General features: G+C 34.6%; 1 protein-coding gene and 1 long non-coding RNA gene across 8 annotated transcripts; one reads left to right on the top strand and one right to left on the bottom strand.

Moving 5' to 3' along the window:
• Positions 1–399: 399 nt before the first annotated feature.
• LOC116162926 (pyruvate kinase-like) lies at positions 400–26,381 on the bottom strand. 7 transcript variants are annotated; one of them, XM_031476694.1, is made up of 7 exons: positions 10,148–10,285; positions 9,942–10,074; positions 4,333–4,556; positions 3,455–4,279; positions 1,623–1,845; positions 1,413–1,569; positions 400–675 (listed from the first exon to the last, which is right to left on the bottom strand). In XM_031476694.1, the coding sequence occupies exons 1-7, from the start codon at positions 10,187–10,189 to the stop codon at positions 663–665; spliced, it is 1,617 nt and encodes a 538-aa protein (XP_031332554.1). In that variant the 5' UTR covers positions 10,190–10,285; the 3' UTR covers positions 400–662. The 7 variants fall into 7 exon arrangements, with proteins under 7 accessions (XP_031332554.1, XP_031332556.1, XP_031332555.1 ...); XM_031476696.1 differs by lacking the exons at positions 400–675; positions 10,148–10,285 and adding an exon at positions 26,255–26,381 and having other exon boundaries at positions 1,299–1,569; XM_031476695.1 differs by lacking the exons at positions 400–675; positions 10,148–10,285 and adding an exon at positions 19,743–19,904 and having other exon boundaries at positions 1,299–1,569.
• Positions 10,863–11,529, top strand: LOC116162929. The gene is made up of 2 exons (XR_004143650.1): positions 10,863–11,283; positions 11,338–11,529. It is a non-coding gene; the product is annotated as an uncharacterized LOC116162929 (long non-coding RNA).
• Positions 26,382–27,275: the final 894 nt, after the last annotated feature.

Genomic DNA, 27,275 nt, shown 5'->3' with positions numbered 1-27,275 from the left:
GCAGTGCGATACCTGCGCTTTAAAATATGAAAAAGACTACTTTTTGTAAGGTTCGATTAGCTCTAAAATTAATTATAATATCTAGTAATTTATTTACATACCTTGATACAATTTTAATCTATCTATAGCGTTTAAGCACTCCTAAATTTTACATACTGGTTAATTGGAAATTGAACAAAAACAGCCCTTGTAGATATTAAATACTTACTCATGAAATATAAAAATACCTTCAAAAATATGGTGCTACCCATCAAAAAGAGGTTTCAAGTAAATACAAGGGCAAAAATTGGAAGGATAACAAAGGTTAAACCATTGAATTTATAACTATTAAATTCCAATGGTAAACCATTGAATAAAATTATTCACCCAGAAGTAGAGTCCAGACATAAAAAATCAGTGTGAAATATAGTGAACTTTATTTGGAGTTAAATACATAAATACAAGTGGCAGAATAACAAATTATTGCCTTGCAATATTACTAATAATACAAAACTTGTTCTATTTTCTCAAATTTAGAACACTATTTTAAGGAATATAATACATCCACTTCTTTAGTAAAGGTCAATTAATCTAATTTTAGACCTTCCTCTATTACAAAAATAATACATGGTACCTAATAATTATTAAACACCACACTAGCACACTATCTATTGGTTATAATGTTATTCCGCATTGCTGTAAAGAAAAAAAAAGAGGATTAAAATAAAATGTGCAAAAAAATAATGGCAGCTCCCATAAAAAGAGAAAGCCAGTTGATTTTGTTTGTTAAGATTATGAAATGTGCATATTATTTTTTGACAATGAATATCTGAAACTCTATTGGAGTGCAGTAAAAAGGATTAAAACAAATTAAACTAAGATGTTTTAGTTCATTTCAAGTGAGAAATATGACTTTACAATTTCTTTAATTCAATACAAAAGCTCCAGCATACTTCATTGTTTATACTTTGTTATTACAAGCCAGTTTTCGCAAAATTGATAGCCACATTGCAACAATGAAATAATTAACTGCTGGTTAGTAGGTTACAGGTATTAGTAATTATGAAACCATCCCACAGAATCTCACTGCATATTATTTTACAATTTCTTTAATTTATCAATAATTGATACATTTCTATGGGATTGCTTTAATATCTAACATGCAATTCGGGTCCCATGATTACATCACAAATTAACACATACCTAATAAAAAGCTGTTAGTGTCATAAATTATCACTTACACTTTATTTCAATATCATTAGGTAATTCTTCCATTAGTATTTACGCAAACAGAGCTGCCATTTACAAAAATAAGGTTATATCAATCAAATAATATATTGGGAGAATTAGGATACATGCAAGGGTATAAACATAACACAATACGAGGCCGGATCATTTAAAACACCACAGGTTCCACAATATCTGATACATACACAATGCGTAAAGTATTGGTAAATCCAGAGCCTTGCTTCCAACCGGTGATCACTATGACTGGATCGCCACTCTTTATAAATCCACGTGCCTTACCAAAGGTAATCCCAAATTGAACGCGAGCATCGACATCTTTCAACCAATCGCTTAATCGCGCATCTAAATTTTAAAACAAAAGTTAATATGGATATTGTTGAATATTAAAATGATACCTTCAAATTGCAGCGGTAGAATTCCTCTGAACAGATGTGCTTGACGTGCGGTTTGGGCGTTACGCGTTACCGCAATGATCGGACACTTTGGTTTATATTTCGAAATCAAATGCGCCGATCTTCCGGACGTTGTCAAAATGACAATAGCTGCGGCCAGACATTTTGTTGAAGCTTCAACGGCAGCAATTGCAATCGTATGTGTTGCATCAATTGGCGGCGTTGTCTAAAATAAAAATTGATAAAATTAATTTTCAAAGGAAGTGAACATTTATTACAAGACACTTTTCCTGTAAATATCAATTTCAAAAAAATTTGTTCTGCTTCTTGTACAAAAAAGTAAATAGTTCTCCTTTTTTAACATAGATTTTTTTTTTATGATTTTGATTTATGGGTACATTTCTACTATGTAAAGTTTAAATATTTGATGCGTGCAAAGATGAAAGATTACAAATTTAGTTACTAGCAAGTGTAATTCTTGTGAAAGAGAAGCCGATATCTCCCTATGTTTACTAATAGTTGGTATCTGGATAAATCTGTCACAATTTAAAACGTATATTATACAAAATGTATTTATTTTCTGTTGTAAAGTAAAGAATCAAAATAAAATCCCTTAATTATCCAGAAAAACCTCAAACAAAACTTAAGTATGGCAAACTGTAGTAGGTAGGTACAATATTTTAAAAGTGCACATTTCTTACATTTATGACCAACATCACATATTATAGAAACTGTTAGGTTTTACAGAAAACCATGAGAGTGCACAAGATTTAGATTGTAACTAAAGAGACAGAGACGGACTTGCATTTTTTATTTAATATTTGGTGAATTCGAAAAGACATATCACACTTCCATGGTTACTGAACCCCCCTAAAATTGATAATAAACCAAAATTTATACAAAAACATTAGGTTGGTTGCTATGAAATAAAAGCATCTGTACAGGTCTAGACATTGAATTTTGAATGGGCAAGATAGGACAAACATATTTTTATTAATCACACAAAAGTGTGAGTAATGGTAAATTTTTGAAAATTTAATGCAAAATTAGATTTGTTTGAGTTTATTTTGGCTATTATAGGTATTTAACCTTGTTTCAAAAGCTCTTAATGCACCATAGCCAAAATATTTCAAATAATTAAGATTTCTCATTTATTTTCATTTCGATCTAGTTATCCATAAAAATGACAAAATGACGTTGTTTATTCGCATTAGTACATTGCTCCTAAATGTATCCTCCAGTATTACATATGTATATATGTCTCTTAAAACATGGAAAACACAAACTTCGAGATTATTTTAAAAGATAAACTTCTTGCTGATACACTTTGGTAAAATAAAGAGAATGTTGAAAATTATCGCAAAATAAACTTGAAGTTTGTGTTTTCCACGATTTAAGGGACACATATATCAATACTGGAGGATACATTTAGGATCAATGGACTAATGTGAACAAAGTTATTTTATCATTTTCATGGATAACTAATCAAAATAACTAAAAGATCTTGGTTATTTGAAGTATTTTTGCTATGGTGCATTAAGAACTTTTGTAATAACCTGTTGCTTGTTGTTAACTGAAAAATGTGATGTGTTTTGTTTTTTAAATTACAGATTTGGATTCAGTAGAAAAAAATCCACAATTTTGATAATGTAACAGTCTTTCTAACTCTACAATTAAGAAAGTTGGCAATCATGCCGACTTCATTTGAAACAGACTGTATACACCACCTTGCAGGTTGTACCATTGTGCATCTGTTCCAATTATGTGTATTGTATAGTTCAATGTTGTAAAATAACACAATACATTCCCAAAAACAAAACCACATATTTACTTACTTTAGTTAACAAATCGATAAAGGTTTGCTTCTGCCATACTGCAGCTTCCGCTTCCTTACATATGTTTGCCATAGTTTGCACACAGACAATTGGATAATCTCCTTTTGCTGTCTCCCCGGACAACATAACACAGTCAGCACCATCAAGAACAGCGTTGGCAACATCGGAACTCTCTGCACGTGTGGGTCTTGGTTTTTTCACCATCGACTCCAACATTTGCGTTGCACAAATCACAGGTTTTCCCTTATCATTACATCTAGCGATCATACATTTTTGTGCTAAGAATACTTTTTCGGTAGGTATTTCAATACCCAAATCTCCACGGGCTACCATAATACCGTCAGAGGCGTCGATGATGTCATTTAAATTTTGCATGCCCTGTTGATTTTCTATTTTCGATATGATTAAAATCCGTTTGCCCTCTTCACCGAGAATGTCACGAATTTCGTTGAGGGCACCACCGTTTCGTATGAATGATGCAAATATCATGTCCACCTTTTGTTCGACGCCAAATCTGAGATCAGATATGTCTTTTTCGGAAATAGCTGGTAAGTCGACGGGCACTCCCGGAAGGTTCACTCCTTTTCGACTTCCCAACATACCACCATTTTCAATGGTACAAGTTACGAAAGAACCTTGTATAGATGTTACCATTACAGAGATTAATCCATCGTCGATGTAGATGTGGTTTCCTGGTTGGACAACCTTTTGAATATTGTCATAGTCTACGTAGACAACTTGTGCATTTCCCTTATCAGCATAGGCCTTATCCGTTGTAAGTTTAATTAAATCTCCCTTTTTAAGTTCCACTTCGGCCGAACCACCCTGCACAATTTAAGTATTGGAATAACATAAACTCTCAATTTAAAAGTACTCACTCCTTCCAGAAGACCAGTACGAATTTCGGGCCCTTTCGTATCCAATGCAATGGCCAAGGGGTAAATCATACCAATTTTCTTGCTGTAATTGGCAACAGCCGTACGAATATTCTTTATCGTCTCGGCGTGATATTCATGAGATCCATGAGAAAAATTTAATCGAGCAACGTTCATGCCAATGTCCATCATTTTTTCTAATATTTCAGGTTCCCGAGATGCCGGTCCTGAAAATACAATATTACATTAAACAATTCGGTACAAGTGATTGATTTTTCGAAATACTTTCGTTAAGAATTCATAAATAGAAATTAAAAGACCAATATCTTGCACACACAAGGACTGATATATGAATCCATGTGCCTTACTACCAAAATCATTCACTACAGGTAAAGATCTCTTTGCTATAGGTATAACTTGAAATCCCATTGTACAGAAGTTCTTACTCCAAAATCAATTAACAATAGTATATTAAGATACAAGTGTATAATCAAGTCTTTAAAGCACGCGCAACGAGTTTAAGGGCACGACGCAAAGCGGAGTGCCTTTAACGTTGTAAGTGCTTTAAAGACTAATTATACACGTGTATCTTATAGTATTTTTTATTATACCTGCAGTATAATTTAAAAATAGGAAATACAATGAAGTCATATTGACGTTATACTCGAATACATGTTTAATTAAGTGGGCTGGGTGTTCGAAATTTCACGATTGCCATGGAAATGTCACTTGACGTTTGCTTATAATCATCATCTTTGTAAATAAAACGATTTCCGTTGAAAAAGATAATACATCGTCCATTAAATCGCTTGTAAAATCTAAACAAACATTGGTAGGTGTAAAATCCAAATCCAGTAAAGCCTGTTATAAAGAATATGAAAAGTTGTTTCCATGGATGAATAGGAAGTTACCTACGAATACAGTCTTAAATGCATCCATAATGCTGGCATATATGAAGGAAATGTCAAAGGTATTTACTTAAATCTTCTATATTTTGGTGCATTCATTCAAAACTTTAAAACAATGCTGCGATTAAAAAGTGGAACAGATTTGGAAGCATACCCTAAATTACGCGCGTTTGTGAAAGCTTCAACCAAAGGATAGGTACAAAAGCCAAAGAAATGTTCTGCATTTACAGAAAGCGACCTAAGAGGATTTTTTATTTCATCCAGATGACAGTTTCAAAAGTCATACTTGAAGTATCGTTACTTAGCAACTTTAAAGCACGTGTGTTTTAAAGGCCCTTTTTCGCACGCATTTGAGTGTTTAAAACGGAGATTGTGATTCAGGTATAATAAAATAGTTATTTGTGTACCAAGGCCGTAAAAGTGATCTTTTTTGGCCGAAGCTGCTGTTTGCGGCCGAGGCGGTAGCCGAGGCCGCAATTCAGATGAGGCCTAACAAATCACTTTTGGCCAAGGTGCACACAACATTTTTTAGGCGATCATCAAAAAAGAATTCAAAAATTTGCTCATAAACATATTTTTTCTGAAAATCATAGTTATCTTAGACAATTAAAAACAAAGCATTTCCTGTCATATGTAATTATAATTAGCATCTTTGCGTGTGTTTTGTGCGTATCAAAATGGGCGATAGCGACAGTTCAGATACCCCAAATGAAATTTTGGAAGCTGCAAGCGTTGCGACCCTAAGTCATATATGATATAAGAGCAGGCGTTTGAGAGTAAAAGTACAATCACAACTTCCTCCGTTGCACAAGATTTTAATAATGTCAAATGCAATAGGTCCTTCGTAACTGTGGCTTCCAAGACCTTATAGTTAACATGCTGTACAATTATTAGAAACCTGATTACCTACTTTGATGGCAGGTATAGGTAACTACTTGTGTTCTCAGTTAATTGCTGGTGATTCTTCGTATAATAATGTAAGCAATAACATCTTCCTCATGTTTTGGTTCTACACTTCAAAAAGGTCTGCAAGCAGCAAAGATTGAAACGTCAAACTATAATTTTAAATGTGAAGATTGTGATTATGCAAAATAGTGTGAAACATTCCTACAAGTCCGAAAATGAAAAAAACGCACGTGAATGGCCCAATCCTTGATGGGGCTACACCAGATAGACGCTTTGTATCAAACAGATTACTGTTTCTCACACATCAGTTTCAAATAAGTACAGTTTGACAGATGTGTACAATAAAGTAAAGTTTGACAGAAGCGTACAATAAAGTGAAACTTTATGGCCGCAAAAGCGACCATAAAATCAACGCTTTTGTGATGATAGCCTAAAAAAATATTTATACATTTATTGAATGGCTATTTTGTTTATTTATGGTTTATATACATGACAATTGTGTTTACAGTACAGCAATATCGTTTTCACGTGTAAACACCACCGATTTTCATACAAATTTGGATATATGTTCGCTTTACCCTCTTCTTCTACGTCTATCCTGTACAGTGGTACTTTTTCTCTGAGGGTTAAACGCAACCCCTTCTCAGGGTGAAAAATGTTTCATTGAAAATAAATCAGGGAATGGACTGATTGAATTGACAAATACTAAGTAACTTACAAAGCTTTTCCGGAAAGTTAATACTTTTCAACTTATTCGCGAGTGATTGTCAAGACCGCATTTTCAGCCGATTTTTTGCAATTTGCTGTGCGACCGGTAAAGTGACAGGTGCGGCCGGTAAAGTGACAGGTGCGGCCAGTAAAGTCACAAGCGGCAGGAAACGCAGTCTGCTCTGCCCTCTCATGGAAAGTAAAATTTCCAAACAGAAAGGCATGAAAATGAAGGTTTCAGGACGATTTTGGGTAAATATAGTTTATGAAAACATATTAGTTTCTTGAAGGCCTTGATAGGTAAAAACAAAAGCGAGTTATGGGTAAAAAATCAATCATATATACAGAGTGGTGACTTGCGTAACGCATCATAGGGATTTCAATGTAAAATTCAAACATGCGATTATTGGTTCCCCAAATTATTTTAGAGCAAAAATGTATCATTGTATCAAGGTTTTTTGTAGGAAAAATTTTTTTACGTCAATCAACCGTATTAAAACTAAACATCCGTCAATGGAATGTCTGCTATAAAACCAACCAAATTCTATCAAAAAGTATTATATTTAGAACAGAACAGAATTCAACATAAAAAAAGACCAAATTACAAAAAACGGTTTCCTAATATAACAATTTACAATCAATGTTCGAATTAGTCACCATTAACTGTAAGACAGTAACCAAGTTGATCATAAAATCCATTTCGAACTGTTGCTAGTTGATAACTGAATATCTTAGGACATTCTTTTGAATTTTAATTCTTAACTCTCTAACATTTTCAAAAGTTTGCCCGGAATAAATTTTTCATAACTTCTGCAGCAGCTGGAGCAATGTGTTATAGAAGCACAATTTCCCGCATAAACCATTTCACCATTTCAATTTTCTCGGATAATGAATACATTTTTATTTTATTTAACAAATTTTATAAACGTATTTTCTATTACAAGCAATAAATGTGATATCAAAAATAACAGAAGGGTTACTTTTTGTTTTAGAAACATCAGCACATTATTGAAAAAGATGCGGGTTTTATTTATCCAATTTTCCGTCTTTATATGAAAAAAATTGAAAACTAATACGGTTGACGGGTTGATTTGGCGTAAAAAATTTTTTCCTACAAAAAACTTTAATACATTTTTGTTCTAAAATAATTTGGGGAGCCAATAATCGCATGTTATGAATTTTACATTGAAATCCCTATGATGCGTTACGCAAGTCACCACCCTGTACATATACACATACATATACAGGGTGTTACATGACCACATGTAAAAAAAATTGGGTGATAAAGGGGATCAAGACAAGCACTTTTTCCAAATAAACCGATGGTCCAACGTGTTTCGTTTGAGAGCTACCCCCCAAGAAGTGGTGAAATTTGGATTTCTTCTTTAATTTTTTTAAAATGTATACAATTTTATCTACATTAATTTTGTGTACACTGATCTCTAATAGTTTCTAAATTACAAACAAACAAAAAAGTGCCCAAACGTTGGATCTTGGCTCATCTTCAATATTGGTTCAAAAAAGATTTAAAAAAACAAAAAATTGAAACATCCTTTTGAAATTTCTTGTATTTTTTTCAAATAATTTATTCTTTTTTTTAATTCGGTTTTTAATCTTTTTTGAATTACTTTGAATCTTCCAAAGGAGTTTAATATTGTATCCTTTTAGAGCAAAATATACAGGGTGTTTCATTTAAAAAGTGAGGTTAGGTCCAATCATTTTTACCTGACCACGTATACTTGTTTTGAAAACAGCATATTATTTAGCAACCATTACCTATAAAGGAAGTTTTGTAATGAACATTTTTTTTATTTCCGCCTATAAGTGGGAAAATGGGCCGCCCTGTACATTCTACACCAGCTAACTACTGGCACGTTTGTTCTTGTCGTCTTTTATTGCGTCGGTTAGTTGAAACAAAATTAAATATGAAAATCGTTCGACGTCAAACGACAATAACTTAGATGCGATGCGCTTGTAGTTTGTTAAAAGATTCCAAAGCATCACTGATTTATAAAAATGTAATTTTTTATTTTGTCGATTTCTACGGTTTTGAAAAATGGGAAATTATAACTAAAAGTATGAACAGATGCAGTATTTTTTCTCTAAAAAAACGCATTTAGACTTTTGCTCTAAAATAATTTGGGGAGCTAGTAATTGACTATAAAGAAATTACCATTGAAATCCCTATGCAGCGTCGCGCTAGGCACCACCCTGTATACAATGGTACAAGTGTACCAGTGTGCAAGTTACTAGTATGTGTATTTCTAGCTTAACGTTCTCATTTCATTATTTAACGATTAAAAAAAAAATACATTAAACATATTCATAAGCGGTGCATTAGGTACGCAATAATTATTTAGTTAAGGCCTATTTTTTGTGAGAATGGTGTGGGGGGTATGTATGAGGGCCATCCGTGAGGAAAGGAGCTCAAGTTGGCCGACGTGAAACGTATAGCAATTACAGGTAAAGTCGTGGTCAAAAATAATGTACTCTCTCAGATACCTACCTCAACTGTAGAAAAAGTACGAATATGTCAGTTCCTCCGTGATTTAGTTCAATATCATTTCAATCTTAGACTTTCCTCATTTTGAAAAGAAGGTCAAAACTCACAGGAAATCTGGTTTATTAATTATGTGCTACACTTGAGATAATCGAGGGACATTACTTCTGACCAAAACCGTACATTAGAAAAAGCAATCAAAATAAAGAGTCAGACTAGAAGTAAATAAAGATACAATATTCTACAATTGGCAACACCGTCGTCATTTTCATATACATGTTTGTTGAAAATGCAGTAATCTGTAAAAGTTCAAAATCGTCTCTCATTTGCGCAGTCAGTATTTCACGTTGTCAAGCAATACATAATAAAATTATTATTACTATACATGTAAATTATTTAGAACATACATGACTCTAAAAATGGAATAAAATGTAAATTTGACATAAAAAACAGGTGTAAGTTAGAATTTTGGAATCAACCTTTATTACATTTTTTCCTTCAATTGGTACTTTACTACAAGTTACAAATTAAAGTGACACAGCCCGAAAGTTTACGCTAAATTGCAAGAAGTAAAAAAATGGCATACTAACCAATGGTGCATATAATTCCTGTAAGTCGAACATAAGAGGCCCTGGAGCTAATATCGAGAGCACACATGTGATCCAAATATGTGGAGGCATCGCCAGCTTCCAACTGAAATGGAGGAACATTGGAGGTGTCCATCTGAAAAAAAAAATGCATTGAAATTATGTTATGTGCGTGAAGTTTAGAATTTAAAAAATGAAATGACTTCCACTATATCCACAGTCTTGGGCTTGTCAAATTCGACCCAAACCATTTTGATATTAAACAGTCCAAACTTGCGGAAATTAAACAACAATTTGCAACTATCAACTAGAATAAACGTAAAAGTACTTGAAATGCCCTTGCATCTTCTCCCACTGAAGAGAGCTCTTGTCCCCACTGCTACCATTTAGATTTAGATAGACTACTATAATTAGCGATCTGGCCACAAGTATGGTGGATTGATTAAAGAAACCTTAAATTTTGCAAATGCATACTGTTGTTTTAGGCACAGTGAGTGGTTGGTTTATTTCAGATTTTAAAATGGAATTCGACAAACTAAATTTAAACCTTCGATAGGTAACATAGAAATAGACATTAGTAATTATATTACGCAATCTTTGAGGCTAATTTTATGTTCGCTATGTTTTATACGCAGCTATTCTTAAAAAATCACTGACCTGACCACTTCCCATTATATTCGTTTAAAATTACGAAACGAATAATGCGCCTCGTCAGTGATCTGAACGGTAATATATCCAAGGCTAACAAAAAATTGGTCACCTAAGTATTACAGGTGATTTAGTATAATTTTGCATCTGTTAAACATATGCAAGCAAAAGTAAGGATTTAAACTAACAATCAGTATAGGTACTAAATAAAATGTCATTTTATTTTTAGACTAAAGTAATTATACAGAATTTAATAGCTTAGGTTTCGTCCTAGTAACAGCACTAATCGGACGTTTGTGGAGCATGTCCTAATAATTAATTTAAAAACCGTACTAAGTGCACCTCCTGCATAAGAGGTTGGCAAAGAGGTGAAACTAGCAATATAATTGTTCTAAATTTGTAAAAATAACTATAATTTTATTTTTTTATGTATATAACCGGAAGTACCGGGTCTTCATCAAATTACTGAGACCCACGTGACCAAATTTAAATTTCCCGCTTTAAATATTTTTTCTTTATGTTGGTAGACACGGACAGTTGGTTAAAACAAAATACCCAAATTGCATATTTGTTTATTTCTCCTCCTGTCAATCTTTGCTTGTGTTTACCGTTTTTTTCGAATTTCTTTAACATTATCTTAAATCAACAGCCAAAACAGTTCTTTTCAGAGCTCTTAACGCTACGAAGTTATTCTGATGTAAGTTAACAATTTTTTAAGGAGAATTGTCATTAAGTTATTCTGAATTTTTAGTGTATCGCTGTAGGAAGATGGTGTTCACACCAGAGCAAGATGCTTTTATTTTAATGGCACATTTCCGCAGTGGTAACCGAAATCCTGATGGAACTTGGAGCTATTCACTGCAATCGTGCATTGAACAGTTTTCCGAAGAGTACCCTGATGTTAATATCGACTACGATGTATTTAAGAACCACAGGTCACGTCNAAGAGCTATTGTTCTACTTTTTTCGCTATTTGGTTGGTTATGGTGTCGAGTCTTGTACCAAGGAAGGAATTTTTTCTGTACCGCTTACAAAAAAAGTTATTGTAAAAAAAACAAAAAACCGTTTTTTACATGTTCCATAATTTTACACTTTTGCCGTTTATTAACGATCCTAGAGATCGTTTATAATTTTGCATTGCTATCTGTCGCCTGCCGGTTGGTCTCTCCGTCTGTTCCTTTGTCTGTCTGTCCATCTATCTGTCCGTGTGAACGATAACTTTGTTTAGAAATGTTCGATCGCTTTTACATCTCCGTTAGTTATGAACTGAATTGCATGAAATTCAATATGGGCATAGCTTTAGCCATATAATACGCAATGCCAAAAGTTGAATCGAATCGATTCAAAATTCACAGTGCCCTTTTCGCATCTCGACCATTTATAAACCGAATTGCAACTTTTTTACTTATAAAAGTATTTGAATGAAATTTGATACATAGGCACTTGGAATAAAGGATAATCAAACGCCAATTTCAAAATTTGGTTTTGCGCATGCGCAGTGCCAACTTTTTTATTTATGGAGAATTTAAACGAAATTTGATACATAGGCACTTGGGATAAAGGAAAATCAAACGCCAATTTCAAAATTTGGTTTTGCGCATGCGCAGTGGCAACTTTTTTATTTATGGAAGAATTTAAACGAAATTTGATACATAGGCACTTGGGATAAAGGAAAATCAAACGCCAATTTCAAAATTTGGCTTTGCGCATGCGCAGTGCCAACTTTTTTATTTATGGAAGAATTTAAACGAAATTTGATACATAGGCACTTGGGATAAAGGAAAATCAAACGCCAATTTCAAAATTTGGTTTTGCGCATGCGCAGTGCCAACTTTTTTATTTATGGAAGAATTTAAACGAAATTTGATACATAGGCACTTGGGATAAAGGAAAATCAAACGCCAATTTCAAAATTTGGTTTTGCGCATGCGCAGTGCCAACTTTTTTATTTATGGAAGAATTTAAACGAAATTTGATACATAAGCACTTCGAATAAAGGAAAACAAACGCCAATTTCAAAATTTGGTTTTGCGCATGCGCAGTGCCAACTTTTTTATTTATGGAAGAATTTAAACGAAATTTGATACATAGGCACTTGGGATAAAGGAAAATCAAACGCCAATTTCAAAATTTGGTTTTGCGCATGCGCAGTGCCAACTTTTTTATTTATGGAAGAATTTAAATGAAATGTGATACATAGGCACTTGGAATAAAGGAAAATCTAGCGCCAGTTTCAAAATTTTATTTTGTGCATGCGCAGTGCCAACTTTTTTATTTATGGAAGAATTTCAATGAAATGTGGTACATAGGTGCTTGGAATAAAGGAAAATCTAGCGACAGTTTCAAAATTTTATTTTGCGCATGCGCAGTGCCAACTTTTTTATCTATGGAAGCATTTAAGTGAAATTTGATACTTAGGCGCTTGGAACTAAGGAAAATCTAACATTAGTTTTAAAATTTAGGTTTGCGCATGCGCAGTTCCAACTTTCTTATTTAGAAAAGCATTGAAATGAAATTCTTCTCATAAACTGAAATTGAAGTATCACGTCAAAAATGGATTGCCCATGTGCAACGCTATCTTTCATATTTGTGGACGGATTTGTACGATTTTAACAGAAGTTGCATTTACAAATGGGAAATGAATGCAAGTGGAAATGCGCTTTATGTAAATCGTTTACGATTACTTTTTAACTTGTTTTATAATAAAACCTGGTGCAATTTTTGTAGGTTTACACAGAAAAATAAGGTCTTTCGAATAATTTAATAAAAATTTTACGTATTTGCAAAAAAATGTTTCAAAAATCCCCCTCGTTATTTTTCGTTTCGGTATGAATTGGATTTATTGCCGAATTTTTGATAAAATAATGAGAAATACAACTGAAAATTAACTAATTCGTCTATTATTAGAGGAGAAAAAAAATGTCCCAAATTCTTGACAGAAAAGCTTCCTAGCTCAGCCCAGACCAAAAAGCGCTCTTCACCGTTTAACGTCTTCGGACGCTTTTTTTTCTACTTCTGTATGTGTTTATTACTAATACTTATTGTTATTACATTCATTTATTATCTAAAGTCAGTAAACACAAATTAAGCTCCTTATTCAATTCAATCGGTACGTAAGAATAAGAATGACATTTTACAACTTATCTCTTAAGTAGAGTTATGACTAGGCATGGGAATTTTTTTTGATATATCGAATAACAACAGGCAGAGCTAAAAAAATCGATATATCGATAACTATTGATATATCGATATGTCGATAACTATTGATATATCGATATGTCGATAACTATTGATATATCGATATGTCGATAACTATTGATATATCGATATGTCGATAACTATTGATATATCGATATGTCGATAACTATTGACATATCGATATGTCGATAACTATTGGTACGATAAGATTATGTTATTGTTGAGATTTAAACGAGCGCTACTATTTTTATTAATAAAATCCATTTTCGGGCTTACTCTCGTGTAAAGTTACCACTTTTAGTTCCTCGACGTTTCGGAAACTTAACTTTGCTCCCTTTCTCAAGAGAAGCGTTACGTCACATCATCATCCATGCCAAATCCACGCAGTAATAAAATCTTTAGAAATTATATCTTTTCGTCTTACTGACGATGGCTCAAAAAAAAGAAAAACTTCAAAAACTTGAACAAAATGTTGCATCAAAATGGCTACTCTTTAGATAAAATAAAGAAGACAATCAAAGGGTGTAATAATCTTTCAATAAAACCCACCACACCCAACTAATAACCCAAAAAATCGTTTGTCCTACCTTACATAAGAGGCATCATAGATAAAATTGCCAACACATTTCCTAAAGATAAATTTAGCGTATGTTTTAAACCTCACCGTTCTCTACAACATCTCCTTAGAAATCCCAAAGACAATATCCCAGGTAAAAACAAGGAGTTTACGAAATTCATTGTACTAATTGTATGATATCATACATAGGTCAGACTAATAGGAGACTAAATGTCAGAGTACAAGAGCAGTTGTTGGCAATTAAACATCATACTACATCTTCTTCAGCAACACACCATCTGGAGTCTGGACACTGGTCATTATTTTGAACCAAACACTATAAAAGAAACGATAGTTTCCGAATTTTGCAAATATGAAATAAAATACTTATCGATAAGTAAAATGTATCGATAGGTAAGTAGCCCATACTTCTCGATAGGTGAAAACAGTTATCGCCCATCCCTAGCGATAACTATCGACATATCGATACTTATCGATATATCGATACCTATCGATATATCGATAGTATTCATATATCGATAACTAGCGATATATCGATAACTATCGACATATCGATAACTGTCGATATACTCATACTTATCGATATATCGACAGTTATCGATATTTCGATATATCGATAACCATCGATAGGTGAAAACAGTTATCACCCATCCCTAGTTATGACCAGAGTTGGACTGGGTCAAGCATAGAGTGACCCAGTGAGTTTACTGACCCAGTGACCCAGCTTGACCCGGTGGCCCAGCTTGACCCGGTGACCCAGCTTCACCCGGTGACCCAGCTTGACCCAGTGACCCATCTTTACTCAGTGACCCGTCCTGACCCGGTAGCCCAGTAATTAAATTATTGTTAGGTATCATCCAAAACAATTTCAAGTAACTTTTAATTTAAAAAAAAAACTTCCTCAATAATATTCGGCAACAAGCACGTAGCCCAATTTCATTCAAGAGAACTAATACCTAAAAAAATCAAATGCATTTGTTTATAGTTTGTAGTCAAGTAGTCAATGAAAGTATTTAGAGAAAAGATTTATTTGGATTAAGCTAACTAGTAGAAAAAATTAAATGTGAATGAACACCTGTAAGCAAACTGGTAAGCCCTGAAGCAAAGAAATAACATTATTCTAATACAATTCGGGACATGGAATAGTTATTTACCTAACAAGTTCGGTAAGTTAATTTTCCCGTATGAGCACTTTGTTTGCAGCACGACCGTAGGGAGTGCTGCATTTAGTGCGAATGCGGGAAAATTCTTTCCGAAAGAGTTAGGTACAATATTTTTTGTAACGAATTGCGTAAAAAAAGGTCAAAATTAATAAAGTTTTGTAAATTAGCTTTTTTTTAATCATGAGTTGGTAACACAATCATGTTTGGTTGGTAACATAGTTTTGTAACTACCCACTTTTAATAATGCACTGGTCACATTTAAAACTTCCACATCTTTGGTTAATACATATTTTGCCTTTGCAATGAGTGCTACTATTGGTCACGGCATTGCATCGTTTGTACTGAATATCTTGAGTTGCGTAAATACACTCGTTACATTTAAAATCCTTGGAAGCTTTGTGTGTGTTAATATGTGCTTTCTTAAACTGCATATGCGAATAGTTGCAGAATATCACTGGTCACATTTTAAGACGTTTTAACAATAAATTTTACTTTTTCTTGAGTTCCAATTCTGAAAAATAATTTGATTGCGTTATAAGTTCTTGTTTATATATTTACGTAAAACTTAGTGTACGTCTGTTTCCGATTAATCGCACTAAATACCCTCAACCAACGGTTTAATTGATTTTACAGCAGATGACAGTTAACCATGACATGACGTTCGTCGACTTCAATAAGTACTACCAACCGAAGAACGCGCATAACCCCTTCTCTCCAGCGGAAACTAAAAAACACCGCGATGCGGGAAAGTCGTTTTCCCGTGCATCGAGGATGCTTGGAAACATTATCTTTCCATTCAATGAGTACAAAATAGTTATTTACCTAACAAGTTCGGTAAGTTAATTTTCCCGCATGAGCACTTTGTTTGCAGCACGACCGCAGGGAGTGCTGCATTTAGTGCGAATGCGGGAAAATTCTTTCCGAAAGAGTTAGGTACAATATTTTTTGTAACGAATTGCGTAAAAAAGGTCAAAATTAATAAAGTTTTGTAAATTAGTTTTTTTTTAATCATGAGTTGGTAACACAATCATATGTTTGGTTGGTAACATAATTTTGTAACTACCATTGCACTGGTCACATTTAAAACTTCCACATCTTTGGTTAATACATATTTTGCCTTTGCAATGAGTGCTACTACTGGTCACGGCATTGCATCGTTTGCACTGAATATCCTTGGAAGTCTTCAATGTTAACAAATATGCTTTGAAAAGAGTGCTCTTATTGGTCGCGTAAGTGTACTGATCGTATTTAATATTCCCAGAAGACATGTGTGAAGAAATGTGTTCTCAAATTTGATTTATCTTGAGTTGCGTAAATACACTCGTTACATTTAAAATCCTTGGAAGCTTTGTGTGTGTTAATATGTGCTTTCTTAAACTGCATATGCGAATAGTTGCAGAATATCACTGGTCACATTTTAAGACGTTTTAACAATAAATTTTACTTTTTCTTGAGTTCCAATTCTGAAAAATAATTTGATTGCGTTATAAGTTCTTGTTTATATATTTACGTAAAACTTAGTGTACGTCTGTTTCCGATTAATCGCACTAAATACCCTCAACCAACGGTTTAATTGATTTTACAGCAGATGACAGTTAACCATGACATGACGTTCGTTGACTTCAATAAGTACTACCAACCGAAGAACGCGCATAACCCCTTCTCTCCAGCGGAAACTAAAAAACACCGCGATGCGGGAAAGTCGTTTTCCCGTGCATCGAGGATGCATTGGAAACATTATCTTTCCATTCAATGAGTACAAAAAGTTTTTTACGGCAGTATTAAAGCAAACATCACAGAAATGGCAGTTGTCAAGCAATCGAGTATTATTTTCAACAAACCAGCATTTCATTTATTGCATAATCTGTACACTTGAACCGAAGGCACTGACTTAACTGCGTTATTCAATCAAACTAGGTGACTGGGTCGAATTGGGTCCCCGGGTGAAATTGCGTCGCTGGGTCAAACTGGGTCACTGGGTCAACTGGGTCTAACTGAAAAGAGTATGACGTGACCCAGTGACCCAGTTTAATTTAGTGACCCAGGTGACCCAGTTGACTCAGTGACCCAGTCCAACTCTGGTTATGACACCCTCATTAGGTTGTCAATGACCTTCTTTTTTGTCGGCGGCCTGGTGTAGATGTTATAGATGGATCAGTTTTCTTTTAATTAATTAATATTAACACAAGTTTTAGTGTTTAAATCTGTGATATTAGTCAACCATTACAAAAACTGCAGTATACAGTGAGTTTTTTTAAATGCGAACATACGCTTTTGTATGCAATGTAATTTCCCTGTTCGATTTAAAAAAAAACGCATCAATCTATGAGGTGTGCGCGGTTCACATTCCCTCCAGCAAAACGCGCAACTTGCGTGACTATGAACAGCAACGGTTTCTATGTGTAGTCTTCATGATGAAGAGTACTCGGTAAGATTTTTTTTTAAAGAAGTCATGTGAGGCCGTAGCAACTTTACTACCAATTTGATCTATTCAATACATAAATGAAGAAAATAAATAATGAAAACAACTAAAATAAATGTTCAAAGTGTCCTCTTTGACATTCTAAGCAATCGCCTAACCTAACCGATTTCGAAAAGAAATTGGACGGCGGTATTTTTCAAAATGTGTCAGCTGTCAATTTTCTCTACTACTCAATAGATTGATGTGTTTTTTTTTAAATCGAACATTAGTTATTTACATAAAAGTCAGGAAAATGACACATTACTGGCGAGGAAATATTTAAGTACTCGAACCCACTTTAATTTCCGAGTCATGTAATGAGTTTTGTATTAAGTTTTACCCGAAATCGTATTTTAACATAAAATTTCAATTTTCATATGGAACTTTTGACTAATGCCAATCTGTCAATGATGACAGGAGTCATTATAAACATTTAGCAATGTGACAGGTGCGGCAGGTAAAGTGACAAGTGTGGCCGGTAAAGTGACAGGTGCGGCCGGTAAAGTGACAGGTACGGCCGGTAAAGTGACAGGCGGCAGGAAAAGTAGTCTGGTCTGCCTCCGTCATGGAAACTAACACTTTCCTGACATAAAGAAGGCATGAAAATGAAGGTTTCTTGACGATTTTGAGTAAAGGGAGATTACATTGCATGCAAACTCCTATGTTCGCATTTAAAAAAAATTCACCGAATATGCCTGTACTTGTACACTGATATTCTAACATAGGAATTGATCTCGGGATTGATATTTGATCATTAAAACAAAAAAGAATGCAACGACCTAACTTCTGCAACCGCTGTGCCGTTGATGCGCTTAAAATTTTTTTCAAAAATCCAGCTCGCTATTTTTCGTTTCAGTATGCCTAATATTCATATCCACAATTTGATCAAACTCCGTCGAGCCGTTACTTCGGAAAATCCCCACGTACGCACAAACATACAGGCGGAAAAAAATTTTATTCTTTAAAAGTTGCTTAAAATGATCTAAAACGTCGACATTTGATGAAATTTTAACATGCCCAAAAAACGGTGATCGCAATAGTCACCTAGCTCGAGATAGAGCTAGGAAGCTAAACATCTTTCGATTGGTGTCATTATAAACCCTCTAAGTTATCATGGGGAGCAACAATATGCAAAAAACTGTTTCCCATGTTAATTCCCTATGTTCGGTGTTGGCATATTCACTTGGGTCCCGTATGATTACATATGATTTTCTTGTTTGTACGTACAAGCCTAGCGCCATCTACAATACGCATGGTATAATAAAAAACAATACGCAAAACGTTTTTCTAACATTGACACTTTGACTTTGACAGATATATGTACAGAACAGATCGGCACCGGCGAATTATTGAATTTAGATAAATACAGATACCAAAAAAGAACAATGAGTGGCATCTGTTTGAAGATCCAATTGTCTACTTTAATTTTAAGCCAGGTGTCAATGGCCGCGAATTAATTAGGAAATTTTACCTATTTCGACAACCATACAAACGCTGTAGTAGTTTGTGTTTGTGTTACCCTAGTACCTACTCTACGCTTCGCTAATGTGTAGAGTATAATTAAATTATCTATTGGTATATTTTAGTCAACGGACTTTTTAGTATTCAGTACTTACCTGTAAAAAAACACGACTAATATCGACTTACTTGTTTCACTGACAGAAATTTCACTCGGTCAGTGACAGTACAAGGAAACTGATTTTAGTAACCGTAGGTACGGACGTTGCTGTTCATTTTAAGTTACATAGAAAACATACCTTTATTATAAAATTCCAAGAACAGCACAAAAATGAACCGCTATACACGACGTACGTAATGTGATCTTGAATCGCGATGTGAGAAGGGCGTTTAAGGTCGATTTTTAGCTGACACCCAACGTCCTCTAAATAGCAGTGGCGTAGCATAGATAAGCCGCGATCTATTCTATTTCAGGCTAATAATTTTCCAGGCAACTATTTTTCTGTAATCTGTAGTAGCAATTGAAAGTTGAAACTATAACAAAGCTTGATATTATCTATATAGTGTAGGTTTGCTAAACAATTAGGTGTAATGAGATAGTGTATTACCAAACTAAACTATTGTTTGATGGCAACTGTGAAGAAACACGAACGTGTGAACAAAATCACCACGGCAAGAAAATTAATTTAATTTGCAAAAACGTAGGTACCTTCCTACAGACATTCGAAAACTACGCAGCAAGTTAAAATCGGAAGATAATCATGTAATAATTTAGAAGTCGTTGTGTTGCCTTTGTCCGTTCATCAGTCCGCTCGCCCGTCCGTACAGCTGTGCCAATATCACATTTTTATCTTAGAGCTATTGCCCTACAAAGGAAGACATTTTTTGAACGCCAGTTGCGAAAAAGGTTAAACCAAGATCCAAAAAATATATATTTTTTTTATTATAGAGTCGATATGATGGACGTCAACGACTCCTTTTTTTTTTAATTTGAAAACTGTACAACCCATACCATTGAATTTATAACTATCAGAAGCGCGGGTTAAATGGCAGGATATGTGACTGTTTTCAATAGTTTAAATTGCAAGACGTAGATGTCTCTACCATCGAGAAAGATGAATAATAATGTAAGTTTTTTACCTTTGTTAATTATTATACAGGAATCTGTAATGAACCCACTATCTCGATTTGTAATTGTTGCATACAGAATTCTAGATACTCAAGAAACGTATTTCTATTTTATAAGGCATTTATCTGGCACACAGTATGACGAAGGATAAACATTTCTTCCTTTTATGAATCGTGACCTACTTAGGAAGATTGCATTACATTTGAACAGGAAAGCAAAAAATACGTAGGCATCCTTGATCACAGTAACAGAAATTAAATGTACCGGCGATGTACCAACCGGCGTTATGCCTTGCCGGCGCTCGTTCCACCGGATGCTTTCCTATTTATGTGGGTTGGATTAATACAACGCAGAGTATCTACCTATTAAAATATTAAAAGTTACGATCAATGCCAATGCCGACAGAAAAGTTATAAAAAAAGCTGATTCGCGAAATTTAGTTACCAAATGTGAATGTGGAAATGATGTAGGTACCTAAGAGTTGTATAATTCCACTACTGTTCTGAGGTTCATTTAAATTTGCATTACCGAAAACTCGCATTTCCACAAATTAAAAGTACAAAATTTTGTAAAGGAAGTTTCCGTTAATTATTGGAAAAATTGGTTAACTACATAAACGTCAATATTTGATAGAAAGGAAATTGCATTCCTTCAAGGACAAGGACTGCACGCTTCGTTCGTCAAAATGTATTATTATTTACATTGCAAATTTAGGCAACGCTTCTTAAGGGATCTATTTTTAGAACATTCCAATCCTATTTATAAAACCATTCTGTTTATCCAATGATAACACAAAAAAAAACATCCCGAGTTCCTGACATCTAACGATTAAAAAGGAAAATATTCGAATGGTCAAAATAAATGGTTTGTAATGCTGCCATCTAATGTCTGGGAATCTAGGGACAACAATTACAGTTTCAATGTAACGTTCCACTTTCGATCGCCCACGGACTTTCAAACGATCGAACTGCTCCTAGCGGCTGAAAGTTTGCATATGGTCACAAACTGTTATATGGGATCCGCGCTTCTGATAGTTATAAATTCAATGCCCATACTAAAACTGACTTGTACACGCTGCTACGCGTCAGCAATAGCATTTTGGTTTTTATGTTCTTTGGCCATTGGATTACACAACTGCACCGGTTCGGCTTGATACAGTTCCAGAAATTCTAGTAATGTGAAAATACGCTTTTTTATAAATCCTTTACGCTCGCGTTTACGATTACTTTTGTAACATGTTTAGACCTTAGCGCGTTAAAAAAAAATGCAAAACGTTATTACAATTCCATTCCTCCGTCTGTCCGTGTGAGGGACGAGATTTCGGCACTGGAAAATCGTAGAAAGCTTATTGTTGATGTTTATTTTGATACATATCGATATCGGTCTCCCATTACTGCAGTATGAAATTTTTTTCGCAATCATTGCAGGATATGATGTCCAAATTTCTGCAAAATGTTCAATTATTCACCAATTTCATTTAGAAAACTAAAAAACACATTGCTTTTGTCCACAGGAGCTAAGTGTGTTCTCTTCCGGCCATATCCTCATTTTGGTTAAGTTGGTAGAACAACGCTTTATTTGTTCATTAAGTTCGCCGCAGAAACTGCAAAATGCTTTAATGCACAATAACTATAATATAACATGATATTATGCTTTTTCGGTCTTTGTAAAGTTTTAGGCAATTTCGTTGAAAGCATAGCGAAAAGCACTATCGCAATAGAAAGAGAAAGATGCTAATCTAAGTATGAAAAATGCTCTTTATGTACGAATATTTCGAAAACGTATAGTGTAGGCCATTGAGTTAGAAAACTAATGGAGGGAATATAATGGTAGAGGGGGTAAGAATTTTTGTAGACGGAAGTTGCCACATCATCAATTTCGATTCATTGGTCAAAATTTGATGAACGGTGGTGTGAGTCAAATTTAACGCTTCCCCGATCATTCTGACCGTCAACCGACGATCTGAACGCACAAGATCCCGGATTCTGTCGACATTTTCATCGGTTCTTGAAGATGAAGGCCTTCCGCTTCGTGGTTCATCTTCAATCGACTCTCTCCCTTCTGAACATGCCCTAAACCACAGAAAAACCTGGGCTCTTGACAAAATACTATCTCCGTAGGCCTGCTGAAGTTTAAGAAGAGTTTCCGTTGCACTGTGCCCAAGTCTGAAGCAAAACCTGATAGCACACCGTTGCTAGAAATTCATGTTATTCATTTTTAGAACACAATAGAAAAAACTGTTTCACAAAAACAATCGCTACGCACAACCAAATGACTCGAGCGAGGTCAAACTAGTACTGAAGGTGGATCACGTGCGCCTCTGCCGCCCCACCAAGCCCCGCGCTTCCAGTGTTGCCAGATCAAACGCAACGTTGCCAGTCTCATTACTTAATTTACATACCTCGTAGATCAACAATGCATGCACGTTAATATCCAAATAATCAAAAGTCCTATATTATGTAGTACATTCAACAACCACAACGTGAACTAAAACACCTTCTTTGACAGTGGCAAACCGAAAATCCTCACTTGTTTTACTTCGCAGCTGACGTCATGCGCGGCGCGGTAGAATTTGCGTTCGCCATTATGATGTGTATCGTGCCTACATCCCATAGTGCAGCGGAGAGCCGCGAAATCGTTCAAAAATTTTTTTCGGAGTAGAAAGAATTGGGACCCACACCATTTTGTTCACAAATGTTTGAACCTTCAGGATCTCGCTTTACGACATTTTCCCGTGATCCTGACAAAAGTTATAGGCCGCTAAAGTTGAACTTTACTCATTTACGCGCGCGCGACTAGACCACCGAAAGTATTTATTTTCTCAGCAACTAAGCGATATACATCAATAATTCCTTTTGTAAAATGAAAGTACTTTTATAGCAGAATCTAAAGCATTCATATTTACCTACCTTGTTATGCACAGTTTTTAGAAAAATGACCGTCAACTTCCAAAATTCGTGTAGCAGATGAAAAGTGCGCACTTTGACCTCTCATAACTTTTTATTTCACGATATCGATTTCCAATATTCATAGCTCATTCGATGCTCCAAAGCATTGTGATTATTTTATTTTCTATAACATTACCGTGAATTTTTCATAATAAAAAAGTTACGGTCATTTAAGTAAAAACCTACCGACCTCGCCGAGTCGGGAGTCGCGAGTGAGACGGAGAGGGAAGGATAGTCAGCAGCGTTCGCTAAACAAGGAGCGATGCGTAAGAGGTTCTACTTTACTAAGAAATTTCTCTCCGAATACCAAAACTAGCTATTTAGGCCGTTTAGCGTTTACAAATGCATTCCGCCGAGTTGCATTGTAAAATCTCAAACAATTCATTAACTCCATGTATCTCAGTTCTTTGGTGAAATATATAGGTACAAATAAGGTACCTTTCCCTGTAAATATCTTGAGAATGGAGTGATGAAAGTGGATAGGATACGCACATATGGAAAACAAAAAATTTGGACGATACATTTTTGTTGGTGGGACGAAAATTTCGAGTGTGATACTATCACAATGAGTCACAAAGCTGAAACGGAAGATATGGACCAGACGCATTTCTTGTTGATATCATCTAGAGAACGGGGGATGGTGCTGACAATGAAAAACAAAATGCCTTTTCGAGGCGTATCATCAAGAAATAATGATCTTGACTTGTAACTGTTAGTATTGCCAAAACTGTATTTGAAAAAAGTCGGTAAAAGATCTTTCTCTGGGTACCTACCTGAAATATTGTTGGAAGTTTTCAAAGGAACACTCATGCCACATGTAAAAACTAGCGATCTAGTATTATTAACTATGGAAGCTTACCTATAGAGTATAGGTATGTATTTTTAATAACATAGCCCATAGGTATTCACCGATTGTAAAAAAAATGTTCATTGTTCATTGGAAGGAAAAAAACCGCAAGGTGGCAAAGGGCAGAGGAACGCGTTATAATAGCCTTAGGCCGCCTTGGGTCTAATGTTCGCTGCGTCCTCTCCTGTTACTGACTTACTAGCCGAATACAATACATTTCTGATTCTAAAATCCGCCGAATTATAGGTACTTATTATTATGTTATGAGAATATCTCCATTGAAGATGCGGAATAATCTCGTTTCCTTTCGTATGGAGCTATATTATTCATGGTGTGCTAAAAGTATGAAATTGACAAAAAAAAACACAAGGTAAAAATAATTTTTCGCATTTTCAAGTTTGAGAACTTTAACTTTCATTTCTGAGCATCATGTACCACTCGAAAATAGTATCTACGCCAGGAGTCCGATTCTCGACCATTCGAACGGTATCTATATCTATAATCATACTTGCTAAAAATTTCGAAAAATCACAAATAATTTAAAAACGGATATTATATCGTTTCAAATTTAGTTTTAACATTGAATCCATCTATCATCTGAGTTCTGACCATCTCGGATTCTTATTCAAAGGATTTATATACAGGGTGGTGACTTAAGGTTTTTTGTAGAAAAAAGTTTTTACGTCAATCATTCGTATTAGTTTTCAATTTCTTGCATAAAAAAGACGGAAAATTGCAAAAATAAAACCCCCATCGTTTTCAATAATCTGTGATGCCATGGAATTTTATAATACAAAAACTACGCCAATATCCGTCATGCCTTGGAATGTCTGCTATAAAACAAATCAAATTCTATCAAAAAGTAATATATTTAGAACATCGAATTCAACATAAAGAAAGACCAAATTACTAAAAACGGTTTCCTAATATAACAATTTACAATAAATGTTCGAATAAGTTACCATTAACTGCAAGACAGTAGCCAAGTCGATCATAAAATCCATTTCGAACTGCTGCTAATTGATAACTGGATATCTTTTTGTTTTAGGAAATTCCATGGCATCGCAGATTATTGAAAAAGATGCAGGTTTTATTTTTCCAATTTTCCGTCTTTATATGAAAAAAAATTGAAAACTAATACGGTGGTTTGGCGTAAGAAAAATTTTTCTACAAAAAACTTTAATACATTTTTGCTCTAAAATAATTTGGGGAGCCAATAACCGCATCTTATGAATTTTACATTGAAATCCCTACGATGCGTTACGTAAGTCACCACCCTGTATAGTGTATAGCTCGTTGTATAGATTTTAAAATTCAGTATAAGAATTAAAATGGAGCGTCCCATTTTAAATAATGAGATGTGATCTAATTTCCCTTGTGTAGGTATCACTTTAAAATCTAGCTATTCCATATAATTGTATGAACCCATGGAGGCACGAAAAAAACTACTACCTACTCTAAAAACTTCGCATAATCGATGCGATCAGATTCGATAAGTTGGTAGGTAGTAAAATAATTAAATAACTGAAAATAACCCTGGTACTGCTGTTACAGTGAATCGCTTCGGGGAAAGTCACTTCAAGGACACGGCCTTCAAAATAAGGGGTGTGAAATTGTATTCATACAGCAGGTAGTATATAGGTATACCTACATTACACCGACTGTCCCACAATGTCATTCATTGCATTAAGTATGTACTTATATGGATTAAAAAATGGAGTATTTACTTTCCGTTTTACTACAAAATTACCGTTTTAATTAAAATTTAAATATCAATAAACACCTATTACCTATAGATAAAATGACTCAAAAGAATGCATAAGCGGTAGTATAGCGTGCTCCGTTTATAGGTACTTGCCTACTGCGCAAATAAAAATGTTAACTTACCCCATTAACGATTTTTACACGCTCAACAGCTTTCATTTTGGTATAGCGTGTTCTGAGTAACGAATACAACTTACTTTAGTCAGGGATAGAGAGAAACTGAGTTCGAGTATCGAGTTCCCTTGATTTGTGAAAACTGTCTAAACCTTTAACCTTTTTATCGAGTTCGTTATCAGTGGTTGTGAGACTACCACAACACATTTAGGCAATTATTCTCAATGACTATAAGAAAGTATGAGGATATATCGACTTGCTATCTTACTTACATTGGAAGATTGGGTAACTATACATTAGCGGGTCATCCTATAGACACGCGGAATGGCCTACACATGTTCTGGATTTCACGCTTTTTATATTTTTAGCTAAATACATTGTATACTTTTTCTGCTGCTTGATACGTAACCTTTTTATCACTTCTTTTTGATTGAAAGACAAACTATTACGTAATAATAAAATGGTTCGAAATAATTATTGTTCGTGTCACATAGGGTGGGTATATAGGTATGTACACCTACATTGCATTAAAATAAAAGATATTGATGTGAACTGTTTTGTTATTTATCCATCCTTAAGACTTATGTCTAAAGACCTCTCTCGCCTACGAGGGAGCAAACTGTATCTGCCATTTTAAAACGGCAATTTCGTTGATCAGGAGATGTTCAAACACATTAAACGTAGGTGTCATGAATTAGAAGTACGAGTACCTAGGTAATAGGTATTAGTAAATTCAATGGTATTAGTGTGAGTACACCGCTTCAAGTACCTAACTCGGAGTAGCCGAAATGAAGAGCACCAAATGGAAAACACTTTTCAACGACAGAAGCTTGAATAGCATATGTTTAAGTTACACACACTGAAATATTAATCGAGCCAATCCTGCTCTACGGTGGAGAAATCGGGACTGTAAGAACAGCCATAAAAGCTACCTACCTTTGAAACGTGGTTCTACCGAAGAATGTTGAAAATCCCGTAGACTGCCAAGATCACAAACGTGCAGGTCCTGCAGGACATGCACACGGACCGG

Source organism: Photinus pyralis, unplaced genomic scaffold (genome assembly GCF_008802855.1).
Source record: "Photinus pyralis isolate 1611_PpyrPB1 unplaced genomic scaffold, Ppyr1.3 Ppyr1.4_LG2, whole genome shotgun sequence".
NCBI lineage: Eukaryota > Metazoa > Arthropoda > Insecta > Coleoptera > Lampyridae > Photinus > Photinus pyralis.
The sequence above is the reverse complement of the archived record's forward strand: the minus strand, read 5'-3'. Positions and strand labels throughout refer to the sequence as shown.